Here is a 24,132-nt window from a genome sequence, read left to right on the forward strand (position 1 = left end):
AGAGCGTAAAGAGGAATATTTATCTCGGTCAAATCTTTTGTCTATCCTGCCCAAGCTGATGCCCCTTGGGGACTCCAAAGGAGTCTGTGAGCAAGCTTGTCTTCCATGACATGAACCTCTAAGGTAAAGGAAATCAATCTAGACATTCATTTTGTCTTAGGAACATTTCTTTAAGTAGCACAATGAGTGTTGCTCCCATTTTCAGGCGAGGATAATGAGCTCTAGAAAGGGGAAATAACGCCCCAATTCACACGGCTACTAAGTGATGGAGTGGTGAGGAGAACTTCTCGGTGTCTCTAGTGCTCTATGAACTCTGCCAGATTCTCTTTAGTTAAAAGAGAAAGAAGGAAGGAAGGAAAGAAAGAGAGGACTATGGTGGGGAGTAGTACAGAAAACCACATATTAATATTATTTATGTTCTATTAGATTTGTATTGTATTATCCTGTATTTTTATTTATTTTGCTAAATATTTCCCAGTTATATTTTAACCTTGTTCATGCCATGCTCGTGAGCATTGCAGGTTGCATGAGCTGTGTGTCTGACAACTCTGCTCCAGAAAATACTAGACCTGCCCATTACAATGGCATTTGTAAAATCCAGACAAGCCCACGGCCCTGTACCGCACGTCCAAGTCCAGCCTCAGCCAATTATTAGCTGTGTGACCCAAAGCAAGCTACTTAACCTCTCTCAGGCTTGGTCTCTTCATCTATAAAATGGTGACGACAACAGCACTTACTTTATATGACTGCTGTGACTCTCAAATGAGACCATATATGTAAATGTTTTGCAAACCTTATGTTGCTACATACATTAGCAATAACAACAACAATAATAATAGTAATGGAAAATGGCTTTAACTATCTCACCTCTGCTTGGCCACTTCCATGTACCTCTGACCCCAAAAGGTTATTCCCTTGGGTCCCTTTCGGGTTTAGAAAAGTTAGATGACTTACTCAGGTCAGTGGCCTGATTATTTTCTACTTTCATAAATATAATTCCCCTCTTATTGGGCTAATTAAAAGAAACAGAAAAAATTATGCAGGTGCTTTTCAATATTTTTTTTTAAAGAAATGAAATCCTATCCCCTACAGGGCTTGTCTCAAAGAATTTCTACTATGCCACACAGTTCAACAAAAGGCTGCCTGTTGACTGATGAAATTCCCCGTTATCTGAAATGACCAAATATTTTGATAAGAGAACACATGACTTCACCCATGCGCACACACGCACCCCTGTGAACCCCCACTGTTCTACTCGTTTCTCTCGTCTTAATCTTTGTCTGGGGGGAGCTTCTGGGGGATGTCAGAAGCAGATACCACGGGCTGTTTTTTAAGACCCTACCCCACTGTTCCTGTGTAGGAACGTGGCTACAGAAATCCAAGTCACCTTGCCTCCCTAGGGTATGGCACCCTTTTCTCAAACGACCTTCTCTATCCATCAAGGTTTGCTTTGGCTCATCCAAAAATAAATAGGCATTCTAGGAATATGCGTACAACGACAGGAGAGGATGTGGTCCAGAGTGTGCTGGCCCCAGCCCTACTTGGCACATGACAGGAGACAGAGTAGTCTAAATACAAAGAGACAGAATAAATGAGGAACTAAAAGGACCAGCCCAATTAGTCGCTGGAGAAAAGCCCCCTCTACAATACGCTCCACAAACCCATTCAGGCAAGAGGTCGGTACTGGGGGGATGGGGGTGGGGGAGTGTTTGTGACAGCAGCAAAAGCAGTGAATTTGTTGTCAAAGGCCTGGCTCTACCACTTACTACATGTGTAACCTTGAGCAAACCACTTTATTCTTCGGGGTCTCGGTTTTCTCATCTGTAAAATGAGGGGGTCAGACTCCATAAGTGAATTCCCAAGACCCCTTCCAGCTCTACATCTGTTATCTGATGATCCTCTGACTTCCCAAAGCTGCCCCTTTCACTAGCTCCGGGACTGTGCTAATCGTTAGAAGATTTTCCTTATATTCAGTCTAAACCTGCCTCCTCAAAACTCCCACCCATTACTTCCAGTTCTGGCCCCTGCTGCCATCAGTAGTTCGACATTTTTACCTCCACTGGTGTAAAGATAATGTCATACACATGGAGGGAGAGAGAGCAGGTGTGTGGAGGCATGCACACGCACAGACTCACCCTGAGCTATCTATGGGATGGGGAGACAATCACGAAGTCCTCCCTGGGCTCAGAGCTACTGAGTACCTGGCTATGATGGCTACTTCCTTCTCCAACCTGGGGATCCATGACTTCTGTACTAATTGCAACATATAAATAGCCACCTATGTGCAGACGTGTTATTACCTCCACATGGGTCAAGTTTTATATGGAGACAATATTACAAACTGACTTTCCTCCTGCCAGATTCCTCTTTTGGTATCTGTCTCCAGGGCAGAGTCCAGCCCTCAGGAGTCAGCCTCACAATGTCTGTGACACAGGCAAAGGCTGTTTTTCTTTTTTTCTTTTTTTTTGTGAGGCAATTGGGGTTAAGTGACTTGCCTAGGGTCACACAGCTAGTAAGTGTCAAGTGTCTGAGGTCAAATTTGAACTCGGGTCCTTCTGACTCCAGGGCCAGTGCTCTACCCACTGCACCACCCAGCTGCCCCAAAGTCTGCTGTTCTTAACGTATGCATGTTAAGAGTGGAAGGGACAGAGCTGGTGACTACCTGGTCAATTTACCTTGGACTAAAAGATGATCAGTCCTGGAATTGAGGCCTCTTGACCACAACCTATCTGACTAGGCTGTCCTGTTGGTTATCTGCCCTGATGAGGGGCAAAGGAAATGCCCGTAAGGATGCCAGCTGGTTACAGGCAGACACCTCCCCAGGGGAGGAGTCACTGAGAGGAAAGGACAGCGTGGCTTATTCTCCTTTTGTCCCGAAGGAGAAAATGGACCTTGGCACTAGAGGACTGGAGAAGGGCAAGAACGGAAGCTCCCTCTGAAGCCTCTCTGTGTGCCAGCCTCCTCCTGCAGAGAGTCCTGGTGTGTTCTTACCTTGTTTAAAGCATGCACTGGAATGTGAGGTGCATTGATGTCCTTCAGATCTCGCTCAGCATCGTACTTGAGGTCATTAGAGACGCTGAACCTGCAGATGCCAAAGCAGCAGGGTTACCATCCCCCGATGGCTCTCTCCTTTCCCTGGTCCACCCTTCCTTCTTGACATAACATGGAATGGGGAGGGAGAGAGGGAAGAGGAGGAGGAGGAGAGGCAGAAGATGATGAGGCATCAACCAAACCCCACTGGGGGGTGGGGGGGAAACAAGAGGCCCCCCTGCACAGAATGCCCACTAACCAAAGTGCAAGTGGATGGTTACAGCTGGGGCGCGGGAGGAGGATGCCATTCATTGACTGAGGAAGGAGGAATACTAACCACAGGGATTTTTTCCTGCCCTTCAGGAAGTTCTCAAAGATAATCCCGGCCACTGTCCTGCCCTTTCCAACACCAGCACCATCTCCAATGAGGAACCCGGCCCGCTGTCCGTTGGGTAACACGACTTCATGTTGCTGTCAATTACGAGAAGAGTGAGCACCTGACAGCTTCCTATGACTGAACTGAGTATTGGCATCACCACCTCCCTGGCATGGCGGCCTGAGAAGGGCCTTGTGAGATCCAAAGGGTGCAGAGTGTGAGGGAGGATGAGGATGAGGAGGATGATGACCGTGTCCCTCTACTTTTACTGCTGCTTTCCAACAGATAAAAAGTAAATCAAAGACACCAGCAGAAAACTTAGGCTGGTCGCCTCTCTAAAATGCCAGCAAGAGGGAAGAGGACAAGTTTTGGGTATTCCCACCTGCTTTCAGTCCAAACCAAGCCCTCAAGCTTCTGACTGTGACACATGGTCATCTCCAAGCACAGGTGTGTATACACACACACACACACACACACACGCACATATATCACCTTTCTTCTTTACCCTCCTTGCATCAGAAAAACAAATTTTGGCTTGAAATTTTGAAAACTTTCTAACAATGAAACAGGCTACATAGCAACTTCCCCATTACTGGATATGTTTAAAAAGAGAAGCTGAACAGTTGTCTTATTGGGAATGCTGTAGAAGGGAACTGTCCATCATGTAAGTGACTAGTCTCTCCCAACTCAGAGATTCTATGAGTCAATCATACTCACTTCTGGTGTTAAAAACTGGCAAATGACAAGGATGCAGCAGAGAGGTTTTCCCATCCCCCCACAGCACGAGGGCATACTCATACCTGGCAGGCATAAGTGATGGCTTCTAACTGTAGTGCTGACAACAACCCGCTGTCGGCCGCTGAAGTGGGCAAGGAGAGGGTGTAAGTGATGTCGGGTGGAGGGACACTGGAGAGAGTACTCGTTTCGACCACACGGTCTGGGTGATGTTTTCCAATTTTAGCTGGAAGGAACACACACCACAGTCAAAAGAAAAGATAAGCCTTCTCTGCTAAAGGACCATGTTGCAGCATGGCCCTTCCTTCCCCCCTCAACCAGGTGGTTCCAACTCCCTCCCTACTCAAGGAAAGAAGAAAGAGGATAAGGGATCCAGAGTCAGAGCATGGGGCTGTCAAGTGCAGGCTTGGCTACTTAATATTTATGTGACTGTGCGCAAGACATGTCATTCTGCTGGGCCTCAATTTACCTTTCTGTAACATGAAGAGACTGAACTAGATCATAGCTTCCTTCCTTAAGTCTTGTAATCTTCTGAAAGTGACAAACACCCTAGGTTGGTGATTCAAAATAAATTAAGCCTAGAAATGTTACTGCTATGGTTTTAGGGTCTTTCTAGATTCTTGAGTTCCTCAAAACTTCCAGACTAGGGCCCCCCTTCAAGGTGCAGGAAGAGGGAGGCAGGGAACACTGGAGGCATGAGGAAGAGCATAAATTTAGTCACGTGGGCCTCAACATCTATGGTCTGGACTATCAATGAATGAGCTTTTCCGAGGCTCCTAGACGCTCCCTTGGGTGCTGGATGCAGAGGACACGGAGAAATAGGGAAAAGAGCCCTGGCTTTGGTATCAGAACCCGATCTGAGGGCACAGGATCAGGGCACAAATGCTGGTTCTGCCACTCAGGAGCAAATCAGATCACTATGCCAAGCCCCAATTTCCTCTACTATACAGTGGGTCGATCTCACGGCTATGAGATGAACATTGAGGGAGATAATGCTTTGTGCACATATAAAGTGCTTTATGAACTGGAAATCACACTTATTGGCTAACACAGCTCAGGCTTGGGCCTCCAGGAACTTCCTCAAACTCTCTGCATCAGACTCGCGGCCTCCCTGGCTTCCACTGCTTTCGTTTTGTCTGCTGCATTTCTTTATCTGTGTGTGCATTGCTCCCCAACCTCCCCCTCCCCTTGACAGAATGTAAGCAGACTAAGGGCAGGGCTGATTTCACATATATTTTCGTATCCACATGGCTTAGCAGAAGGTCTGGCAGAAAGAAGATGATTGGTGGATGTATGCTGAACTGAACCGAGGTCTACGGAGCCCGCTGAGGCTCAGAGCAGAGAGAATGAAGCCCAAAAGACAAGAAGAGGGCCAGCTGCAGCTGCTCACATTTGGATGGGATGTAATCGGCGTAGGTTTCTGTGTGGCCCAGCTCTTCTGTCTCCTCTTCGTCACCCTCATCATCGTCCTCTGGCTGAGTCTGTGACTGGAAGAAAAGAAAGCCTTGAGGACAGCAAAATGGAACGGCCACAGGACAAGAAGGTAGGGAGTGTGGCGTGGAACACAGACTTTCTAGACTGTGGCTCTAGGCAGTCACAACCCTATCACCCGTAAAAATGAGTGAGTGGTTATCAGTTAATCTCTAAAGTCCCTCCTAACTCTGACATCTTGTGTCCTGAGGACCTTCTCAGTTCTGACATTCTGTTGTAAGAGTCCTTCCAGCCCTGACATTCTCTGTGCTAAGGGCCCTCCTAGCCCTCTTAGCCCTGACATTCTCTGTGTTTTGTTTTGTTTTGTTTTTTATTTTGCATATTTATTGAACGGTATCTAACAATGCATTAGAAGTCAAGGTTTTTTCAATCATAAGAATTCTACATTTCAAACAAGTGACCTTTCCCCTTCAAAATATTTTAGAAAAAAAAAGCTTATTGGAGTGAATATGATATAGAAGATCAAATCAACAACCGTGTGTTATGTTTAACACAGAGGGAGGGTAAAAAAAAATATGGGGTAGATGATTGGCCTCGAAGTCAAAAAGACCTAGGTTTAAGTCTTGCTTTTGGTACATGCTAGCCATACAAACCTGATTGTGTCATGTAACTGCAAAATGTCTCAGGCAACTTTCTTTTTTATTAATTTATTTTGTTTTACCAACAATCATTTCCATAAGCTTTTGAGTTTTAAATTTTTCTCCCAAACACTCCCCACCTCCCCACCCAAGACAGTGCACAATCTGATATAGGCTATATGTATACATTCCTATTAAACATATTTTCACATTAGTGATGTTGTAAGGAAGAATTAGAACCAATAGGAGGAACCACAAGAAAGAGGAAAACATAACAAAATAGAAGAAAAAAAATAGCAAATAGTATGCTTTGATCTGCATTCAAACTCCATAGTTCCTTCTTTGGATGTGGATAGCATTTTCCTTCATGTGACCTTTGGTCTTAGATCTTTGCATTGCTGAGAAGGGCTAAGTCTATCAACATGAGTCATCCCACAACTTTTTTTTGTTTTTTAAGGCAATACGGGTTAAGTGAGTTGCCCAGGGTCACACAGCTGGTAAGTGTCAAGTGTTTGGTGTGAGGCCAAATTTGAACTCAGGTCCTCCTGACGTCAGGGCTGCTGTTCTATGCACTGCGCCACCTATCTGCCCTGACATTCTCTGTTCTAAGGGTCCTTCCAGCTCTGACATCCTCTGTTGTAAGGGCTCTCCTAGCCCTGACATTCTCCGTTCTTCTTCTTTTTTTTCTCCTTTAATTGAAAGAGTATTTTGCTATCATTAGAAAGGGGAGTTCCAGACTTCAACTTAATACAAATCAGCAGCAGTTTTCAGCTACATTAGATTTCCACACTAAACAGAAACAGCTGAGAGGGCACAGTAGGTAGTTTTGGCTACAACAATTAAACTCAGTGGCTTTCCACTGCAATTGTAATAGCCATCCATCATAAGAAATTCAATTGGTTATCTCAGAGACTGATACTCAGAGCTGGTTGGATTTTCTGAAATGCAGATACTTTACACTTTTTGAAGAGTTTGCCTAGAGAGCAGCAAAAAGGAACTGGTAAAATACTGAGACATAGAACTACCAACCCAGCATAGAGGCCATATTTTTTTAATGAAGGAATATTTGAATTATTAAAATAAAAATAAAAAATCAGTGGCTCCCATTGGGTAAAGCCTACTTGGTAAAATTCAAATTTGTTAGGCTGGCATTCAAGACCTTCTGTAAAATGGCCTGACTCTACTTTTTCAGCCTTATCTCCTACTATGACCTATTACATGATTTACAATTTACTACAGATAGCTCCTCACACTTGGATAACTCATTGTCCCTCCAGAATGGCCTGTACTTCTGTTCACAGTCTTTCCTTTGCTGGAATAGCTTCCCTTTGTTCCTTTGACTTTTGAAGTTCTACCCATCTTTTATTTTTTTTTAAAATCAATTTATTTTGGTTTATCAACAATCACTTCCATATGCTTTTGACTTTAAGATTTTTCTCCCCCTCCCTCCCCAAGATGGTGCACAATCTGATACAGGCTATACATATACATCCCTATTAAACATATTTTCACATTAGTGATGGCTGCAAGTAAGCATTCTCTTTTCTAAGGACCCTCCTAGCCCTGACATTCTCTGTGCTAAGGTCTCTCCTAGCTCTGAAATTCCAGGCTAACTATTCCTAACCATTCCCATTTCTAATATATTTCCACCCATGACATTCCATGTTCTAAGGGCCCTCTCAGCTCTGACATTCTGAGACTTATATTGAATTCCACTAGACCATCCAACAGAAGCGGGGCAATCAGAAGAATAATTCCCATCAGTCTAGCGTGCTACCTGGATGCATTTCTGTAGCAGGGGAGGGAGGAGGCGCAAACTCTCTGCTTGAATCTTAAGGAACCACAGTGGGCTGTCTCCCAGTAAAAGAGATAACTGAAAGTTGTCTGAACCATAACGGCCACCCAGGATATTATGATCTCTCAGGACCGGACTTTCCAAAATGAAGTGTGTTCTAAGGAAGTGGAACTGGTAGGGGAGTGTCTGTATAGGGAGTTTTCCAGGGTGTGTACCCACACACCCCTCTTTAAAAAAAAACCTCTATGCTGGCGTAATAACTTGGGGCCTGGGGTGGGGCGGCAGGAAGGAAGGTGCAGCTCACCTGGTAGCTCACGAGCAGTGGGGTGTTTGAGATAGCAGCAACTGAGTTGTCCAAACCTAGAAACTGTCCTGTAGATGTGAACAGCTGGAAGAGAGCAGAAAATGAGCAATTTAAACAAAAGGTGCTTTAGAATTGCCCATGTCTCGAAACCCCTTACCCAACAGCCACGGGCTGCTAAGGGAGCATGGGGCTGGGGCCTGGCTTGGGATACAGCCTACTGGCACCTCTGGAGAGCTCCCAAGGTTAAGGAGGCTCGGCAGCTTGCCCCCTTTCTAAGAGTTATCTGGTTTACTGTGAGAAGTGGAGGAGGAGCTGATGTATCACTCACATATTCCTATTTTAGCAAAGCAACTTACTATTATAAGGTTGCAGAGAAGGTACAGGGGATGCCTCTGACATCTCCACTCCACTGCACCTTTGCATTAACTACTTGTTTAGTCTCCAACACATCACTTAAGCTTGCTGGGGCCTCAGCAAGGCTTCTTTCTCTATAGCAAAGGAGGGACAGACCAGGTAATCAATAAGAGCCCTCCAAGGTCTGATATCCTGTGTCCTAAGGGCCATCCCAGCTCTGACATTCTGTGTCTGTCCTCCAACCCATCACCTTGGGTATTCCAGATTCTATGCTTAAAGGCTCCTTGACCAGGTCAGAGAATCATAGGGTTTACAAACAGAAGGGGATCTGAAAGATTATCCCTTCATTGCACAGAAGAGGAAACTGAGGCCCAGAGAAAAGAAGTGACTTGTCCAAGATCGCATAGAGAGTAAACAACAAAGTCAGTATTTGAATGCAGGTCCTTGGATGCCAAATCCAGTCCTTTTGTTCCTTTATTATGGATATAAACATCAACATACGTGGACATTTCAATTACTTAAAGAAAAGAGCATTATGGTATATGAAACTATGAACATCTATTCGGCAGAGTTTTTAAAAATATATACCTTAAATTTAAAAATCTAGCCCTCTTTTCCCCTCTACACAGATGCCTCAGCCTTCTAAAGCCCCTTGAAATTTGACAGGAGGTCAGTTTGGGTCCTTTCACCATACCAAGTCCATGCCTCTGCTAGACTCTGGCCACCCCGACTGACTCCTGGTCACTGTTACTTGCATGCAAAGGGGTTCTCTTGACAAAAGGGAAGAGCAGATGTCCTTGGGCAGGAAAACTGGGATCCAAGGCACACGTGCGAAACCCAGCTCCAGGCTGGGAGGGAGGGGGCAGTCATCTACAGTGACTACGAGGCAAGGCCAGAGGATATTCTGTCTGTGGCTGTGCTGTGACTGAGGCTGCCTGGGCTCCACCCAGTGCTGGGCTCCCCAAGGGTTCCCATTTCAGTAAGGCTCGAAGGTGCCAGAGACCTTTCCCTTTAACCACTCTATGAGGTAGGCAGCATAATCCAAGCATCCTTACCCTCATTTTACAGGCGAGGAAACCAAGGCTCAAAGCAATCAATCAATCCACAAGCAGGGCTGCTACGGGTTAGTGACTGGAATAGGGGCTGGGGAGATAAAGACAACATAGGCAAACACCTGCCACCCTCGAGGAATTTATGTATTGGGAGAAACGCGTACAATATACATGTATCAGTATGTACAAAATAGAGATAGAAGAAATCCAAGTGAGTAAAGGACAAGGTAGTTTGAGAGAGGGCACTGGCAGTCAGAGTGATGGGGAAAGGCTTTGAGTAGATGGAAGCGAGTGATGTCGCGAGGCCGAGGGGCGGAGGGAGGGCCGTCCAGGCCTGGCAGCAGCCGGAGACAAAAGAAGGAATGTTCTGTGTAAGGAGCCAGGAGGAGGCCAATCTGGCTAGATTGTTGAGTGTGGAAAGAAGAATGATGTACAATTAGACTACAAAGAATGGTGAGGGCCAGGTTGGAAAAGGCTTCAAAGGGATTTCTACTTGATCCTAGAGACAACGGGGTAGTGGAGTTTACTGAGAAGAGGGATATGGTCAGATCTATGCTTAGAAGAAGAGGAAAAGGTCCCACTTCGTTATCAGAGACTTGAACAGAGAGGGCACGGAATGATGCCGAGGGGTTTGGAGAAGGAGAGAAAGGAAGAAGGAGTTCGAGTAGAAGAGCCACCATGTTTTAGTGACGTGTATCTATCAGTTGAGGTCCTCAGAGGGAAGAGAGCAGGGACGGACAGGTGGGAGGCCTGAGAAGAGAAGAGAAGGCTGAGAACAACTTCTGCGGGGAGTGGGATGAAAATCAATTAGGGAGGAGTAAAAGCACTGCTTTGTTGCAGTGAAGGCCAGAGAACTCCGAAAAACATTAATTGGTAGTGTCCCTAGTCAGCCCAGCTGCATGCTTTCCTCCAGCTCTGTTTAGCACTTGTATGAGTCGGAGTAGAAGAGGTGGGTGATGAGAATAATCCGGGTGTGGGTTGGACAAAGGACGAGGCTGTAAGGTCTTCAAGTGTGAAGCTGAACTAGTTAAGCATCTAGACTGAGAAAGGGAGAAGTGAATTTGCTGTTGAATCGTTTCAGTTGTTTCCAACTCCTGGTGATCCCATTTGGGGTTTTCTTGGCAAAGATACTGAAGTGGTTTGCCATTTCCTTCTCCAGCTCATTTGACAGATGAAGAACTAAGGCAAACTAGGTTAAGTGACTTGCCCAAGGTCACATAGCTATTAAGTGTCTGGGCTGGATCTGAACTCAGGTCTTCCTGACTCCAAGCCCAGCACTCTATTCACTGTACCACCTAGATGCCGACAAGTGAATTCAGAGGATGGGGCAATGGCCTGAGATAGTACTGAGGGGCTGAGGGATTGGAGACCTTGATGAGGGAAAAGAAGAGGCGTAAGGAATAACGGAATGATGAGGTCAGGGTCAGAGAGAGGAATTTTGGAGTGTTTGACGAGGGGAATGGAACATCGAGTAAAGGCGAAATTCAGGGTGTAACCATCCCAGTGTAACGCTGAGGTCAGCCGAAGGAGAAAGTCATGGGATTTGAGGCAAACAGCGTAGTGATTTTCCCAAGGTCCCGCAACTGATATGTACCAGAGCTGGGAGTTGAGCCTCCCTTGGCACCCAGTTCAAGCTGCTTCTCAGTAAGAAAGATAATCACCTCCTTAGGGAAAGGGCCTGTAAGACTAAGTCTCTTTCCCTCTGACTCAGGTTCAGGAGGACAGCATTCCTCACTGGCTTCTCAGTGCTGCTAGTTGTCAAGAAACCTGTGTGTTCCGCATGAATGGGAATTCCATCAGTGAGCCTCCCTCCTTCAGGTGGACCGTGGAGCAAGGACAGAGCACCCATCTCAGCCTCTACTACAGCAGATTCCAAACCACAGCATCTAACTTCAAATCCAGTGATCTTTCAACTTCACTCAAAACTAAAAATATCCCCAAGAAACAGGAGCAAAAGGGGAGAGAGGACCATTTGGAACATCTTTCCTTACTGGGGAAGCCAGAGTAGAGTTTCTAACACATCATCGAGCTCCTAGAGAGTCCACGTCACATCCAATAAGTAGCAAGGAGTCCGGCCTCTTCAGATAAAGGCAAACGGGGAGGACAGGTGCTGGCTTGCCTACCCATGCTCTGCCACATTCAAGAAAGGCACAGAAGAAAGCTGGGACATATCTATGAGCTGCAGACAGCATAAACTGATGTCCTTGGGCAACAGCCCCATCCTCCTGTTAGCCACCAGTCTGATGTGACTATGTGCCGAGATCAGCTTCCCCTATCAAAAGGGGACCCTGTTAATGCTTACGTCCAGGAAGAAGACTGAAGAGATGAGACTCAGAGCTCTGATGGAATTGGGGTTTTCACAAAACACACAAACAAAAACCAGAAATAGGCTCATTTGAATCAGGCAAGGAAGTCAGGTGATATGACTATTTGGGCTATCTAATTCACTTACAGAGTCCCAGAATGGGATAGGACCATAGAAAGGTCCAAAGCCCTACTTACTGTAGGAATATGTCTACAGCATCCCTGACAGGATCTACCTGAAGGGACCAGAGACCTGGAGCTTTTTATCTCACAAAGCAGCACATTACACTTTTAGATAGAAAGCTATTTGAAAGTTCTTCCTCATACGGAGTGAGTTAAGATTATAAAGCTCAGGCAAAAACGAAAGCTTTTAGGAACCAGGCAATGCTTTTCACCATTGCTGCCAATTGAAGGTAAGGGCTTCAAAAGAGAGAGTCAAATCTGGAATGCAGACAGCTGGATAAGAAGATGGTGCTTGAGAGTGAAATGGAGATTTCTGAGTTCTGGCTTAAGACACAGTAATGACAAGCTTCTGGCCAGGGATGCAGTATACCTAAAAATACTTCAATGGATCTATAATCTCATTAATATGGGTATTCCCTCCAACAAGGCAGGTCAGAAGTAATTCAGGGTTGCTGATCTTACTGAGTATTTTCCATATCTCCTCTAAGTTTGCCACAGAGAATGAACCAAAGGTACTGGAAGCTTTCCTTGAATCTCCTGACAGCGTGAGGTTACCAAAAGTTATCCTTGAGTGATCCCTTGCTCACACCACATGACCAGCTCACCTTTTGCACTTACGTGTCTTTCTGATAACATTTTTTACTTTGATCCTTAATAATTTCTTATTTGCAATGTATGGCAAGTATACTGCACCCATTCATGCTCACCAGGCACCTCCTGATTGCCCTTTGGACAATACTAAATTTCAATTCTGTAGAGATTACAGTTGCAGTCGTACAACATCAGAAAAATATTGGTATTGAAAAGATGTGATTTTCTTTCAGGAAGAAACTTGAGATTATTGAAAGGCCTCTGCAATTAACCAAAGGCAATGTAACCCACTTTCCTACTCAATTCTGAGCCCAATTCACTGTCCATTTACAGTGTCTGCATCTAATGTGTGTGTGTGGGGGGAAGATAGTGACTGTATTTTGCTGCAGTCTTGAAATTTTAATTTCAGCTTAATGTAAACTGAAAAAGGAGGACAAAGAAAATTACTGAAAAATATTCACCAGACTAGACTCCAGAGAAAGTTGCTACAATGTGAGGAGTAAAAATCAAAATCCAGAAATTCAGAGAAAACATCCAAGAAAGAAGCCTGCCCCTACTCAAGAAAAAAAAATCTCCATGGCCTCAGATCCCCATACACAAATGTCCCAAATGAGGCTAACCAGCAAGATCAATTAAAGAAAGAGCTGTAACTAAAAATGTTTTGTCAAAAACACGCATGGAATGCCTGCAGTCCAGTTGTGGGTGCTGTCATAAGGGAAGAAGGGCAGTCTGGCCCTGGGGTTTAGAAAGGTGGGGAGAAGAGGTACTGGACTATGGCAAAGGGACCCTAAGGGCAGCAAGGCACTACAGGCCAGTAAATGCCTCCCTCCTCACATCTGGGACCCTTAGGGCAAACTGTGTCCTGTCTAGAGATCCTATAACAAATAAGAATGTAAATTTGCTCCCTTTGGTATCTCTGAGGTTTGAGGAAATGAAACCCTATGAATGAAATCTAGTTATGGAACAGGACACCTTATTCAAAAGGAGAAACAAAGTTTAAAAAGGTGAGTGGTAATATAGGTAAAAGCATTCTACATACAGCACTCATGTGAAGAAATCCAGGACCCAGAGTGGGGAAACATAGCAAAGAGTATTTGGGTGATCAATGTAAGCAGAAACGGAAGGGACATTCTCATGGAGGCTAACACTATAAACCACTCAGATTGAGGGAGGAAACAGATGAGGACTTTGGGAAGCAGACATCAAGGCATGACATTTGCTTTCAAGATATAGAAGAGCCAATGAGAAGAAGAGCTATTCTGGAGCTGATTCTCACCATCCTAACCTACTGGTGGTTCCAGTGAAGATGACTAGTCTGTCTTAGAATTTGGAAAAGAGAAAAGGAAAAGCCGAGTCAAGTCTGATGTACATCCTAGATTTGGAGAAAGCTGATCTTAAAGCATTCAGAGGAAGAATCAAGGGTATCCTGTGGACCATAGTTTTACTGGATACCTCAACCCAGGAAGGACAGAAAACTCTTAGGAATGAAGCTGTTATGTCACAAGGAGAAATAATTCTGATGAGGGGAACAGAGAAGGTGAGACCAGTGTAAATAGGTCAATGTGGACATGGAGAAAACTCATGCAAGCAACTTAAGTTTAAAAAGACATGAACAGAAGATGAAAGAAGGGGCCAATAACAGAGGAAGAATGCAAAAGCATCACAGGGGCCTGGCCAGAATAGCACCAGAAACATTTAGGCTCAAAATAAGCTGAGGTTAGTGAAAGACAGTTAAAAGCTAAAAAAAAAGGGGGGGGAGTGTTGAATGAAGGAGTGAATAAGGCATTTATTAAGCACTTAGCACAGCCAAAGCACCGTGCTTAGTGCTGGAGATAGAGCTCACATTCTAATGCTAAGGAGAAAACCTGTTATTCAGTGCAGATGGGATGATAATAAAGGATGATGGGGGAAGGCAGAATTGTTCAATTTCAAATGCACTTCTGCTTCCTGTGTCAAGGACGATAACTAATAGACTGGAAAGGTCAGAACAGAAGTGGCTAATCATGGGCTGATCCCCGAGAGCAGCAGGGAGATAATTGTTGCAAAGGAGCCCAAGTCGCCAGGTCCAGAGGAATGACATTCCTGGGGACTGAAAGAACCGGCAAATGTGACTGACGAGTTAGCCACCCGGGAAAGATCACAGAGAACAGACGAGACGCCGCAGGACTGGATGATGGCCAATGCCGCAGAAGAGCAGATGCAGGCTTCAAGAAGGGACAAAGGCAGAGATGTCCTAAAGTGCAATGTCTGGAACCTTCCACTTGGAGAGAGAAGGGCATCCAGCACCTTATGTGCCCCTTCTGATTCTGAGTTTTGAACCCAAGTCCCCTGGCTTCACATCAAGTACCCTTTGCATGATATTATGCTACTACTGACTTTTCTCAGAGCTTAACAAAGAACAAGTCTTTCCTCTTCTCTGGGAGAGTCTAATTTTATGTTCTTCTTTAAGGAAAACACGCCCAATTCTTTTAATGGACCCTGTTTACCCCTGCTCGAGAGCCCTAACCACTGAGATGAGGCTGTGCTCAGGTGTGATGTGGACTGTCCTGAAAGGCAGGGCTCAGGTCTGAGTACGGTGCTGCCGGAGGGCTCCTGACACCAGTTAGCAGGGCTCTCACCATGCTTGTTGTGGGCACTGGGATTGTCTTTTCATTCCTACAGCTTGGGTCTAGAGAGGAGGGTGGCTCATTCTACAGCCATCAATCCTATCAAAAGGCCAGAGAAATATGAGAAGTAAAGCATACATTCAAAATCTCTCTCCCTCTTAAAAAAGAGAAAAAACAAAAAACAAAAAAAACCCACCCATTACTGGAAGACTGAGTCATAATTACCAGAGCAGCTTACTGGAGAAAATAACAACTTGCGGGTACTTTCTGTTTGTTTGTTTTAAATGCCATTATATCTGACCATAAGGTTAAAGTGCCTGGCCCTCTGGACCCTCGTGTTAAATCAAGTGGCTCAGAGCAGAACGATTTCTACAGACTGATTCCTTTTGGAATCCCTGGCTCCCTTTAAGCACCATCCCACACACAAGGCCTCCTGACTCCCACTCCTTCCCCTGTCTACCCATCCTTGGCTGTTAGTGCCCTCTCAGCAGCAACCAAATTTCTTTGCATTTCTATTGTATGTATTTTGTATTTGTTTATTGTTAGAAATGCTTTTGTGCCTCAGGAGAGTGTACATTCCTGGAGGAGAAGCCCTATTTTATGGTGGCCTCTGCATTACAGTGCCTAGCACAGCGCGTGACAGACAGCAGATGCTCAATTAATGCTCGCCAACATTCTCATTTTATGGATGTGGAAAACCTTGGAGGAGGGGATTTGCCCAAGGTCACACAATGTATTATTATACCCATTTTACAGACAGGGAAACAGACTTAGAGAGGGTAAGGAACTTGCCTGTAGTCATACAAATTCTGTCTGGTCAGAGCTTAGGTCTTCTGATATACAGTTGTGAACTGATCCAACCATTCTGGAGAGCAATTTGGAACTGCGCCCAAAGGGCTATAAAACTGTGCATACTGTTTGATCTAGCAATAGCACTGCTAGGTCTATATCCCAAAGACATCCAATAAAAGGGGAAAGGATCTATTTGTATAAAAATACTCACAACAGTTCTCCTTGTGGTGGCTAAGAACTGGAAATCAAAGGGATGCCTATCAGTTGGGGAATGGCCAAACGAGCTGTGGTAAATGACTGTAATGAAATATTATCGTGCTATAAGAAATGACAAGCAGGTGGATTTCAGAAAAACCTGGAAAGATTTACATCAACTGATGCACAGTGAAGTGAGCAGAACCAGGAGAATGTTGTACATAGAAACAACAATACTGTTTGATGAAGACTTGTAAATGAATTAGCTACTCTCAGCAATACAACGATCCAAGACAATCCCAAAGGACTAATGATAAAGCATACTATCTGCCTCCACAAAAAGAACTAATATTGAATGAATACAGACTGAAGCATGCTATTTTTCACTTTCTTTCGTTTTTCTTTTATTCGAGTCTTCTTGTACAATATGACTAGTATGGAAATGTTTTACATAATTGTACATGTATAACCTATATGCCTATATGATTGTTTACCATCTCAGGGAGGGAAGAATGGAATTTAGAACTCAAAACTTTAAATAAAAATGTTTAAAAATTGGGGGAAAAAAAAGAAAAACAGTCAATCTCACCAGAGCCAACTTCAAATCTCCACATTTTCTAGGCTCCATAGGAAAAGCTGAGTAGGTTTAACAAAAACCACACATGTATTTGCAAGGAGATAAGAGAGTCCTCAAAATAAGTAGCTTAATTTAACCCTTTGAGAAGTCTTAATGTAGAAAGTGAATAGCACAAAGTTACCCATTTGGAGAGAGAAGAGAGGATAAATATGGAGCAAGTCTCCATATACCAGCAAGAAGCAATCAAGTTCTAACTCTCATGTGACTCTGGACAAGTCATTTCCTTGTCTCTGGCCTCAGTTTCCTCATCTGTCTAATGAGGGGGTAGAATCAGATGATCTCAAAAGGTCTCTTCTAACTCTCATGAGGTATGAACTTCTAAGCCACTTTGTTACAAACAGACATGACCAAAATAATTATGTTCCATGTAGGGGAAAAGTGGGAAAGGAATTTTAATCAAGGAATAAATTTAGAAAAGGGTCATCTGACTGCACAGCTGTGGAGAACACAGTTTTTTCAGTGAGTTCCAAATCTACCCAACTGTACTACCACCCATCCCACATTTCTATTTTGTTCACAAAAAAACTGTCAATGATTTTGACAAATGCCTCGCTGAAATTCAGCCATGCTAGATCTTTTGTTATCTCATTCTCGTAATCCACCAGTCTAACTGTCCAGTAATTGTCAAAAAAGAAAATCAGGCTTGCCTGTCTTGTCTTATTTTAAGTGAACCCTTGCTAGCTCTCAGTGTTCACTTCTGTATTTTCTAAACGCTATTCACCATTAATAACTGACCTCTTCTTGGTTTTGTGATGGAGTGTTCGCATCCCAGAGAGTCTGGTTGAGGTTTTCAGCAGGCTGGAAATCTGTAGAGTCAGCGATATCCGAGAGGGAATCAGATGAGAAAAGGGAAGGGTCATCGAGGTACGAGGAATCCTGAAAAAAAGAAGATGGTCTGGCATCAAAGCAGATCTGATCATTTGCATTCCACACATGTATGCTTATATTTAATATCACCCATGTAATGAGCATTTACTAAGCCCCAGGAAGCCCAGGATCATCCTGACTACTGTGGGGCACCCAGCTCCTGCCCTCCAGAAATGTGAACTCTAGACAAAGGGAGAAGACAAACATAAAGAAGGTATGGCAGCTACAGATCTCTTTTTTTGGAGGGGGGCAGGGGGAAGGGAGTAGACAGACTGAACTTTTGGGTACAGGAGATCTCTCAATGAGGGAAACAGTCTATCAATGCAGATTTGAGCTCTGAAACTTCCAGGCTTAGAGAGCTGTCTAGGGCAATGAGAAGCTAAGAGGCTTGTGCAGGGTCACCCAGCCAGAACAAGTCAGAGGTGGAACGTGAATTCAGGCTTTCTGGATTATGAGGCCCGATGTCTCTCCACCGTGCAGTGATGTTGCAGAGGTGACAGATCAGTGCTGAGGGAGACAAAGGATGGGGGAGGTTAGTCATGGAAGGCTTCTGGGGGAGGTGAATCTGCAGCTGAGCCCCACAGAAACTGATAGACAGATTTATGGAATAGAGGGAAGGGGAATTATACAGCAGAGGCAAAGACATGGGAAGGATAATAACCAACCCACAAGCCTTTATTAGCGTGTCAGGCCATTTTCATGGCACGTTAACGACTGACAGATCATTTTCTCCACAAAATCCTAAAAGGCAGGCAGGCAGGGTAACATTACCCTCGTTTCAGAAGAGCAAACTGAAATTCAGAATTATTAAATGGCTTGTAAGTTTGCACAGCTAGGAAAGTGCCAGGCCTGGGAACTGAACCAGAGCTTCTAGACTCGAAACCACGGCTCCTTCCACTACATGTGATGATGATAGCATTTGGGTAGGGCTTTTAAGATTTGCAAAGTGCTTTACAAGTTTTATCTCCTTTGATCTTTGCAACACATTTAAGGGCCTATTATGTGCTAGAGAGCATACAAGGGAGGCAGTGGGGACACAAATGGAACCACCTCTGCCCCTGAGGAGTTTCTAGTCTGTAGCAAGAGGCAGCATTTAAGACAGCACTTTAAGGTGCTTTACAAATATCTTCTTTGATCTTCACAACCACCATGGGAGGTAGGTGCCTTTTTTATTATTCCCTTTTTACAGATGAGGCAACTGAGGCAGAAAGAAGTAATTTGCCCAGGGTCCCATGACTAGAAAGTCTCTGAGGCTGGATTTGAACTCAGGTCTATTTGGCTCCATGTTCAGAACTCTGTGCACTATTGTACCACCTAGACTTAGACAGAAAAGTTCAGAAGGAAGACAAGTACTGTGGCCCAGTGTGACTACAGGAACCCTGATGAGTGCAATATTTCAATATGGGCTGGATAGGGACAGGGGAAGCAGGGTAATAGGCCTTGAATGCCAGGCTGAATTTGGATTTGGCTTGGTGAGGAGATGCAGCAGATTTGGAATGAAGACATAAAACATAAGAGAGAAGAGCTATTCTGGCAGCTGTGGGCAGTCTGGTTTAGAGGCAGGCGACAACGATGAGAACGCTGTGAACTTCTATTGCGATGTTCTCTCTCTGTGACAGCTGGGGGGGGTGTTTTATTTATTGATGATTATTCTCATTTTACACACGAGGACACAAAGGCTCACAGAGGAATTTCAGTGGCTTCTGAGGAAGGACTGTGTGGGCCAGTGCCGATGCAGAGTATCTGAAGGGAAGCACCCCAAGCAAGGGAGAACAGAAGCAGTCAGTCTGAAATCCTGAGGACATCTGAACTAGATCCAAGAAAGCTCTCCCAGCACCTGCAAGGGCCTGGGCCATTGAGCAGTCTGACAAACCCGTGCCAGCTGTCTAAGAGGGCTAGGCACCAGGACACCCACGGATGCTGGCTGAAAATGGGACAGTGCTGCATCCCAAACAAATCCACACAATCCTTGCTACCGTCCCAACTGCTCAGGTGAGCCCAAGGGTCTCAACGCCAGAAAGACCAGGATGGGCTACACCAGTGACCATCCCTTCCAAGGCCAAGAGGACTGGCTCCATGGCTCAAGGGACAAGGAGACTTCCTCTTTTGGGGGGGGGGGTAGGCAATGGGGTTAAGTGACTTGCCCAGGGTCACACAACTAGTAAGTCTTATGTGTCTGAGGCCGCATTTGAACTCAGGTCCTCCTGAATCCAGGGCCGGTACTCTATCCACTGCACCACCTAGCTGCCCCATGACAAGGAGACTTCCCTAACCATATCAGGAAGGTTAAGAAGCTCCATCCTCCCCCAGAGCACAGTTCACTTTTCCATAAAGCTTTATACCACATCAGTCAGGGTGAAGACATATAACCATTTTGCAGATGGGCAAACAGATTCAGAGAGAAGTCACTTGCTTATGTCACTTACACTGCCAGGCCTCAAAGCTAAGCCTCTGGACTCCAATTTCGGCACATGTTCTGCTCTGCCACTGCTGTCTTAGATACTACGGCAGGCGAGGTTGGCCTGACCCGAGGCTATTGCCCAACCCAATGAGTAGCCCTGGGAGGAATGAGCTTGGCTTCCCTCTTGGTCTGGCTCACAATAAAAATCTGGTTTCCCAGCAAACTCTTATTGAGAAGGCCTATCAAAATATTTCCCAGGCATCTGCCTTGAGCACAAAGTAATGACCACTCAAAGAAAAGGAGGATCTTTAGGTTCACAGCAAACCCTGTCACTCAGACCCCGGGACTCCAGTTGTGCAGATGTCTAGGGAGCTGAATGTCTATGTATCTTTAGAATTAGGCAGTTTTTCCTTAAGCAGTAATTGGAAAGCTCCAGCTGCTCTGGAAAGGACAGGATATTTTCATCTGTCAGGACTGAATGGTCCAGCAAAGTATCTTTAATAAAAGACGCTCAATCCCCAGTGCCCTACACAATCTCTGAGGGGACAGGGACAAAAAGACAAGCCAAAGACATATGTCAAAGAGTTTACAATCTAATGGGGGGGGTTGCACAATAACACGCACACATATGAAACATACACAAGGAGTGGGGGGAAAGACTCCATGCAGAAAGTGACATTTGACCTGATGGAAGCCAAGGATTCTGAGGCGGAGGCGAGGAGGGAAAACATTCCAGGCAGGGGCACAGCTAGTACCAAGACAGACAGGTGGGCAATAGTGGCCTGGGCATTAAAAACAGCAAGAAAGCCAGTCTGGCTAAACTGCCATGTGCAGGGAGAGGCAGCACAGAGCCAGGCCACTCAATGGTCCTTCCAGCCTCAGGTTCTGCAGATGCTCACCGTATCCAAAAGGCAACTTCTCAAGAGGAGAATGCGGACAGGGCACCTGGACCTACAGGTCACTCTCAGGGTGGGATGTGATGGGCTCGGCAGAAGGCTCTCCTTGGCCTCCAAACGTCTTGTCTACAAGTCTGGAACCCTCTTATTAGAGGTCCACCCAACAGCATTAAGAGCTGGGAGAGAACTTCGAGACATTTTAGTCCTATCCTTCACTATTACTGGGGAGGCAAATGAGACCCAGAGAAAGGAGAAGGAACTTACCTGAGATCATAGCAGTAGGAAACAGGGTAAGCATCTGAACCCCTCTTTGCTGACTCTAGGTTCAGGGTTCTTGCCACTATATCATGATGGACTCAGTTTAGGTCAATTTAAACTAAACCTACTCTGAAGAGGCAGCGTGGGGGGTTGGGGTGGTGGGAAGAGTCAAGATGATGTGGGTTCAGGTTTTGCCTCTGACATCCTGACTGTGTGATTCTGGGCAAATTACTTCACCTCTCTGTGCCTCAGGCAACTCTCAGATTATACATTTAAAAATGACCCATCATCTCCATCCATGGAGGGAGTTTCCATCCTGATGAAATCTCAGCTCAGAACTTCATTCCTCTAAAGTGCCTTGAGGAGCTTACAATTCAGAAGAGTGCATACAAAAGTAAGTTACACAAAGGGCTAAGGGAGGACCAGACAAAGGGCAGCCAGTCATGGGGGGAACCAAGAGCATTTTTTATAAAAAGCTTTATCACGGCTTGTTGTTTTTCTTTCATAGACATCTGGGGATCTACTCACTGAACTTTCCCTTCTGAAAAAGGAGGGAGGCACATTTATTTCCTTGTCTCATCTTTCTCCCTCCCTTCCCCTGGCCAAAGAGCTAACACTAATAAAAAAATTAAAAAAGAAAAAAGTTCAGCAAAACTAACCAATATATCAACAAAGTCTGACATTATGTATAATGACCCCTCATCCATAACCCCTCATTTTTACAAAGAAGGGAAAAAAATACATTTTATTAGTTCTGAGAGGAAATAAAACTATAGTGGGCTAATTTTGCTGGCTGGAGGGACCAAGCTGGGGAGGAAAGATGGCTGAGCATAAAGCATGGGGCCCTGGCCAGTGAGTAGTGGACTCTACACTGGGGTGTCCCAGGAATTCAGTGGGAAAGGATGAAGATGTTGGGGTGCAGGGCCCAGAGAAGGGAGACAGGTGGATCCCAAGAACTAAAAGGCTAACAGATTTTAAGAAGAGTCACTCCTAGAAACTGAGTCACCAAGGGCACATTTCCAGGAAGTTTCTACTACTGAGACCAGACTTTAAAAAAAAAAAAAAAAAGGCCAAACCATCCCAGTAGAGAGATCTTGCCCAATTTGGTCCCTGACTTTCATCAGGGGCCTTGTGTCTGCGCTCCTCCCCTGGGCTTTCCCTCCATTCTTTCACCAGGTGTCTTCTCCCTCAACCTGCCCCCACCACAGCAGGCCGAGAGTTCCTGAAAGCAACAGCAGCTGCTATAGCTCTTTGACTCAGGGTTCTGGGTAACTCTGGTAGGTGGCTACTCTCCTTCTACTTTATACTGTAGATTCTGGGGTTCTTCCCATCCATTCAAAACTGAGAGGGCTGACCAGATTCTTTCTTAATAGATTTTAACGAATACTTTTTGTTTGTATGTCATGTAAATCTACTTTTCCCAGAGAGAAATCTCTTATAACAAAGAATTTTTTGAGGGGGGGAGTTGTTAAAGGGAAGAGGACAACAAAAATTCATCAAAATTGATCAACACATTGGAAAAATCCTGACATTCTACGCCATGTTTCACACCTGCCGATCCTCCACTTCTGCTGAGGAGTGGGAGGGGCTGAGGCTCTCCTCACATCTCTTCTGTGGGGCCGTTTGTTATAATTTGGCATCGCTGATTTTAGATTATTGTATGGGTTTTGTTCTTTCCATTTACATTGATGTGGCCACTTGCTTCACGCTGAATCAGAACCTGTAAGTTTTTCCATGCTATATTTGTTACATTTGCCATTTCTTTACAGCACAGTCAGGAAGGCCCAAATGTGACCTGGGGCAAGTCACTTCACCTCGGTTTGCCCCAGTTTCCTCAACTGTAGAATGGGAATGATAATAGCACTTTACCCCCCAGGGTTGTTGTGAGGATCAGATGAGATAATATTTGTAAAAGAGTCAAGTGCCTGGCCTATAGTAGACGCTATAAATGCTATCTTTTATTATTATTATTATTATTATTTTACATTCATGAACCACAGTTCCAATCATTGGGCATTTACTTTGTTTCCAGTCTTTGCTACCACAAAAAGTGGGGACTTTTTACCACTGACCTCCCTGGGACATGTGTGTAGCAGTAAACTGCGGGTCAAAGGGTAGGGACACCTTATTTGCAAGTTGTAAGTACGCCTCAAGAGAGGTATGTGTAGACCCCCAGGTGTCCAGGGCACCTCACAGCTCTGGCATGCTGGGCTAGGATGACCCTTCTTTCCCTCAGGAATAGCTGTCGATGGGAATGGACCCAATATTAGACGGGCAGCTCTGCTGTGATGCAGTCACTCCCTTGCTAACCTGGGTTACTAGACTACTCATCCACGTGCCCACTCTGTTGGGCAAAATTGCAGCGATCTGAAAAGTACAGCCCTTAGAGAGTTTCAGAGCTGGAAGGGACATGAGAGCTCAGTTAGTTCTGCTAGTCCAACTCCCTCCTTCTACAGCAATCGGAGAAAGCAAGCTGCAAGGGCAGGGAAGCCACCCAAGGCCACCCAGTCTGCGGCAGGGCCAGGCCTTGATCTTTGCGCCCCGGGCTAGAGAGCTTTCTTTGTGTCATGCCTCAGCGCAATGCCTTACTCTCCTCCCAATCCTAAGGATCCTCTGAGAAATGCACTTTTAGTCAAATAATTTCAGACCTGGAAGAGCTGGTTAATCCAAACCCTACTGACAGCAGG

General features: G+C 45.1%; 1 protein-coding gene across 5 annotated transcripts in view; it reads right to left on the reverse strand.

The window, feature by feature from the left end:
* SBNO2 (strawberry notch homolog 2) overlaps window positions 1-24,132 on the reverse strand; it is a 231,629-nt gene that overhangs the window by 40,745 nt on the left and 166,752 nt on the right. For all 5 annotated transcript variants that reach the window (XM_078154089.1, XM_021009040.2, XM_078154088.1 and 2 more), the window contains 6 exons: window positions 17,759-17,899; window positions 8,310-8,393; window positions 5,532-5,628; window positions 4,207-4,367; window positions 3,368-3,501; window positions 2,992-3,082 (listed from right to left, as the gene is read on the reverse strand). In XM_078154089.1, the coding sequence (XP_078010215.1) occupies window positions 2,992-3,082; window positions 3,368-3,501; window positions 4,207-4,367; window positions 5,532-5,628; window positions 8,310-8,393; window positions 17,759-17,899 (708 nt within the window). The remainder of the gene's footprint in view (window positions 1-2,991; window positions 3,083-3,367; window positions 3,502-4,206; window positions 4,368-5,531; window positions 5,629-8,309; window positions 8,394-17,758; window positions 17,900-24,132) is intronic.

Source organism: Phascolarctos cinereus, unplaced genomic scaffold (assembly GCF_003287225.1).
Source record: "Phascolarctos cinereus isolate Bilbo 61053 unplaced genomic scaffold, phaCin_HiC Scaffold_4;HRSCAF=312, whole genome shotgun sequence".
Lineage (NCBI taxonomy): Eukaryota > Metazoa > Chordata > Mammalia > Diprotodontia > Phascolarctidae > Phascolarctos > Phascolarctos cinereus.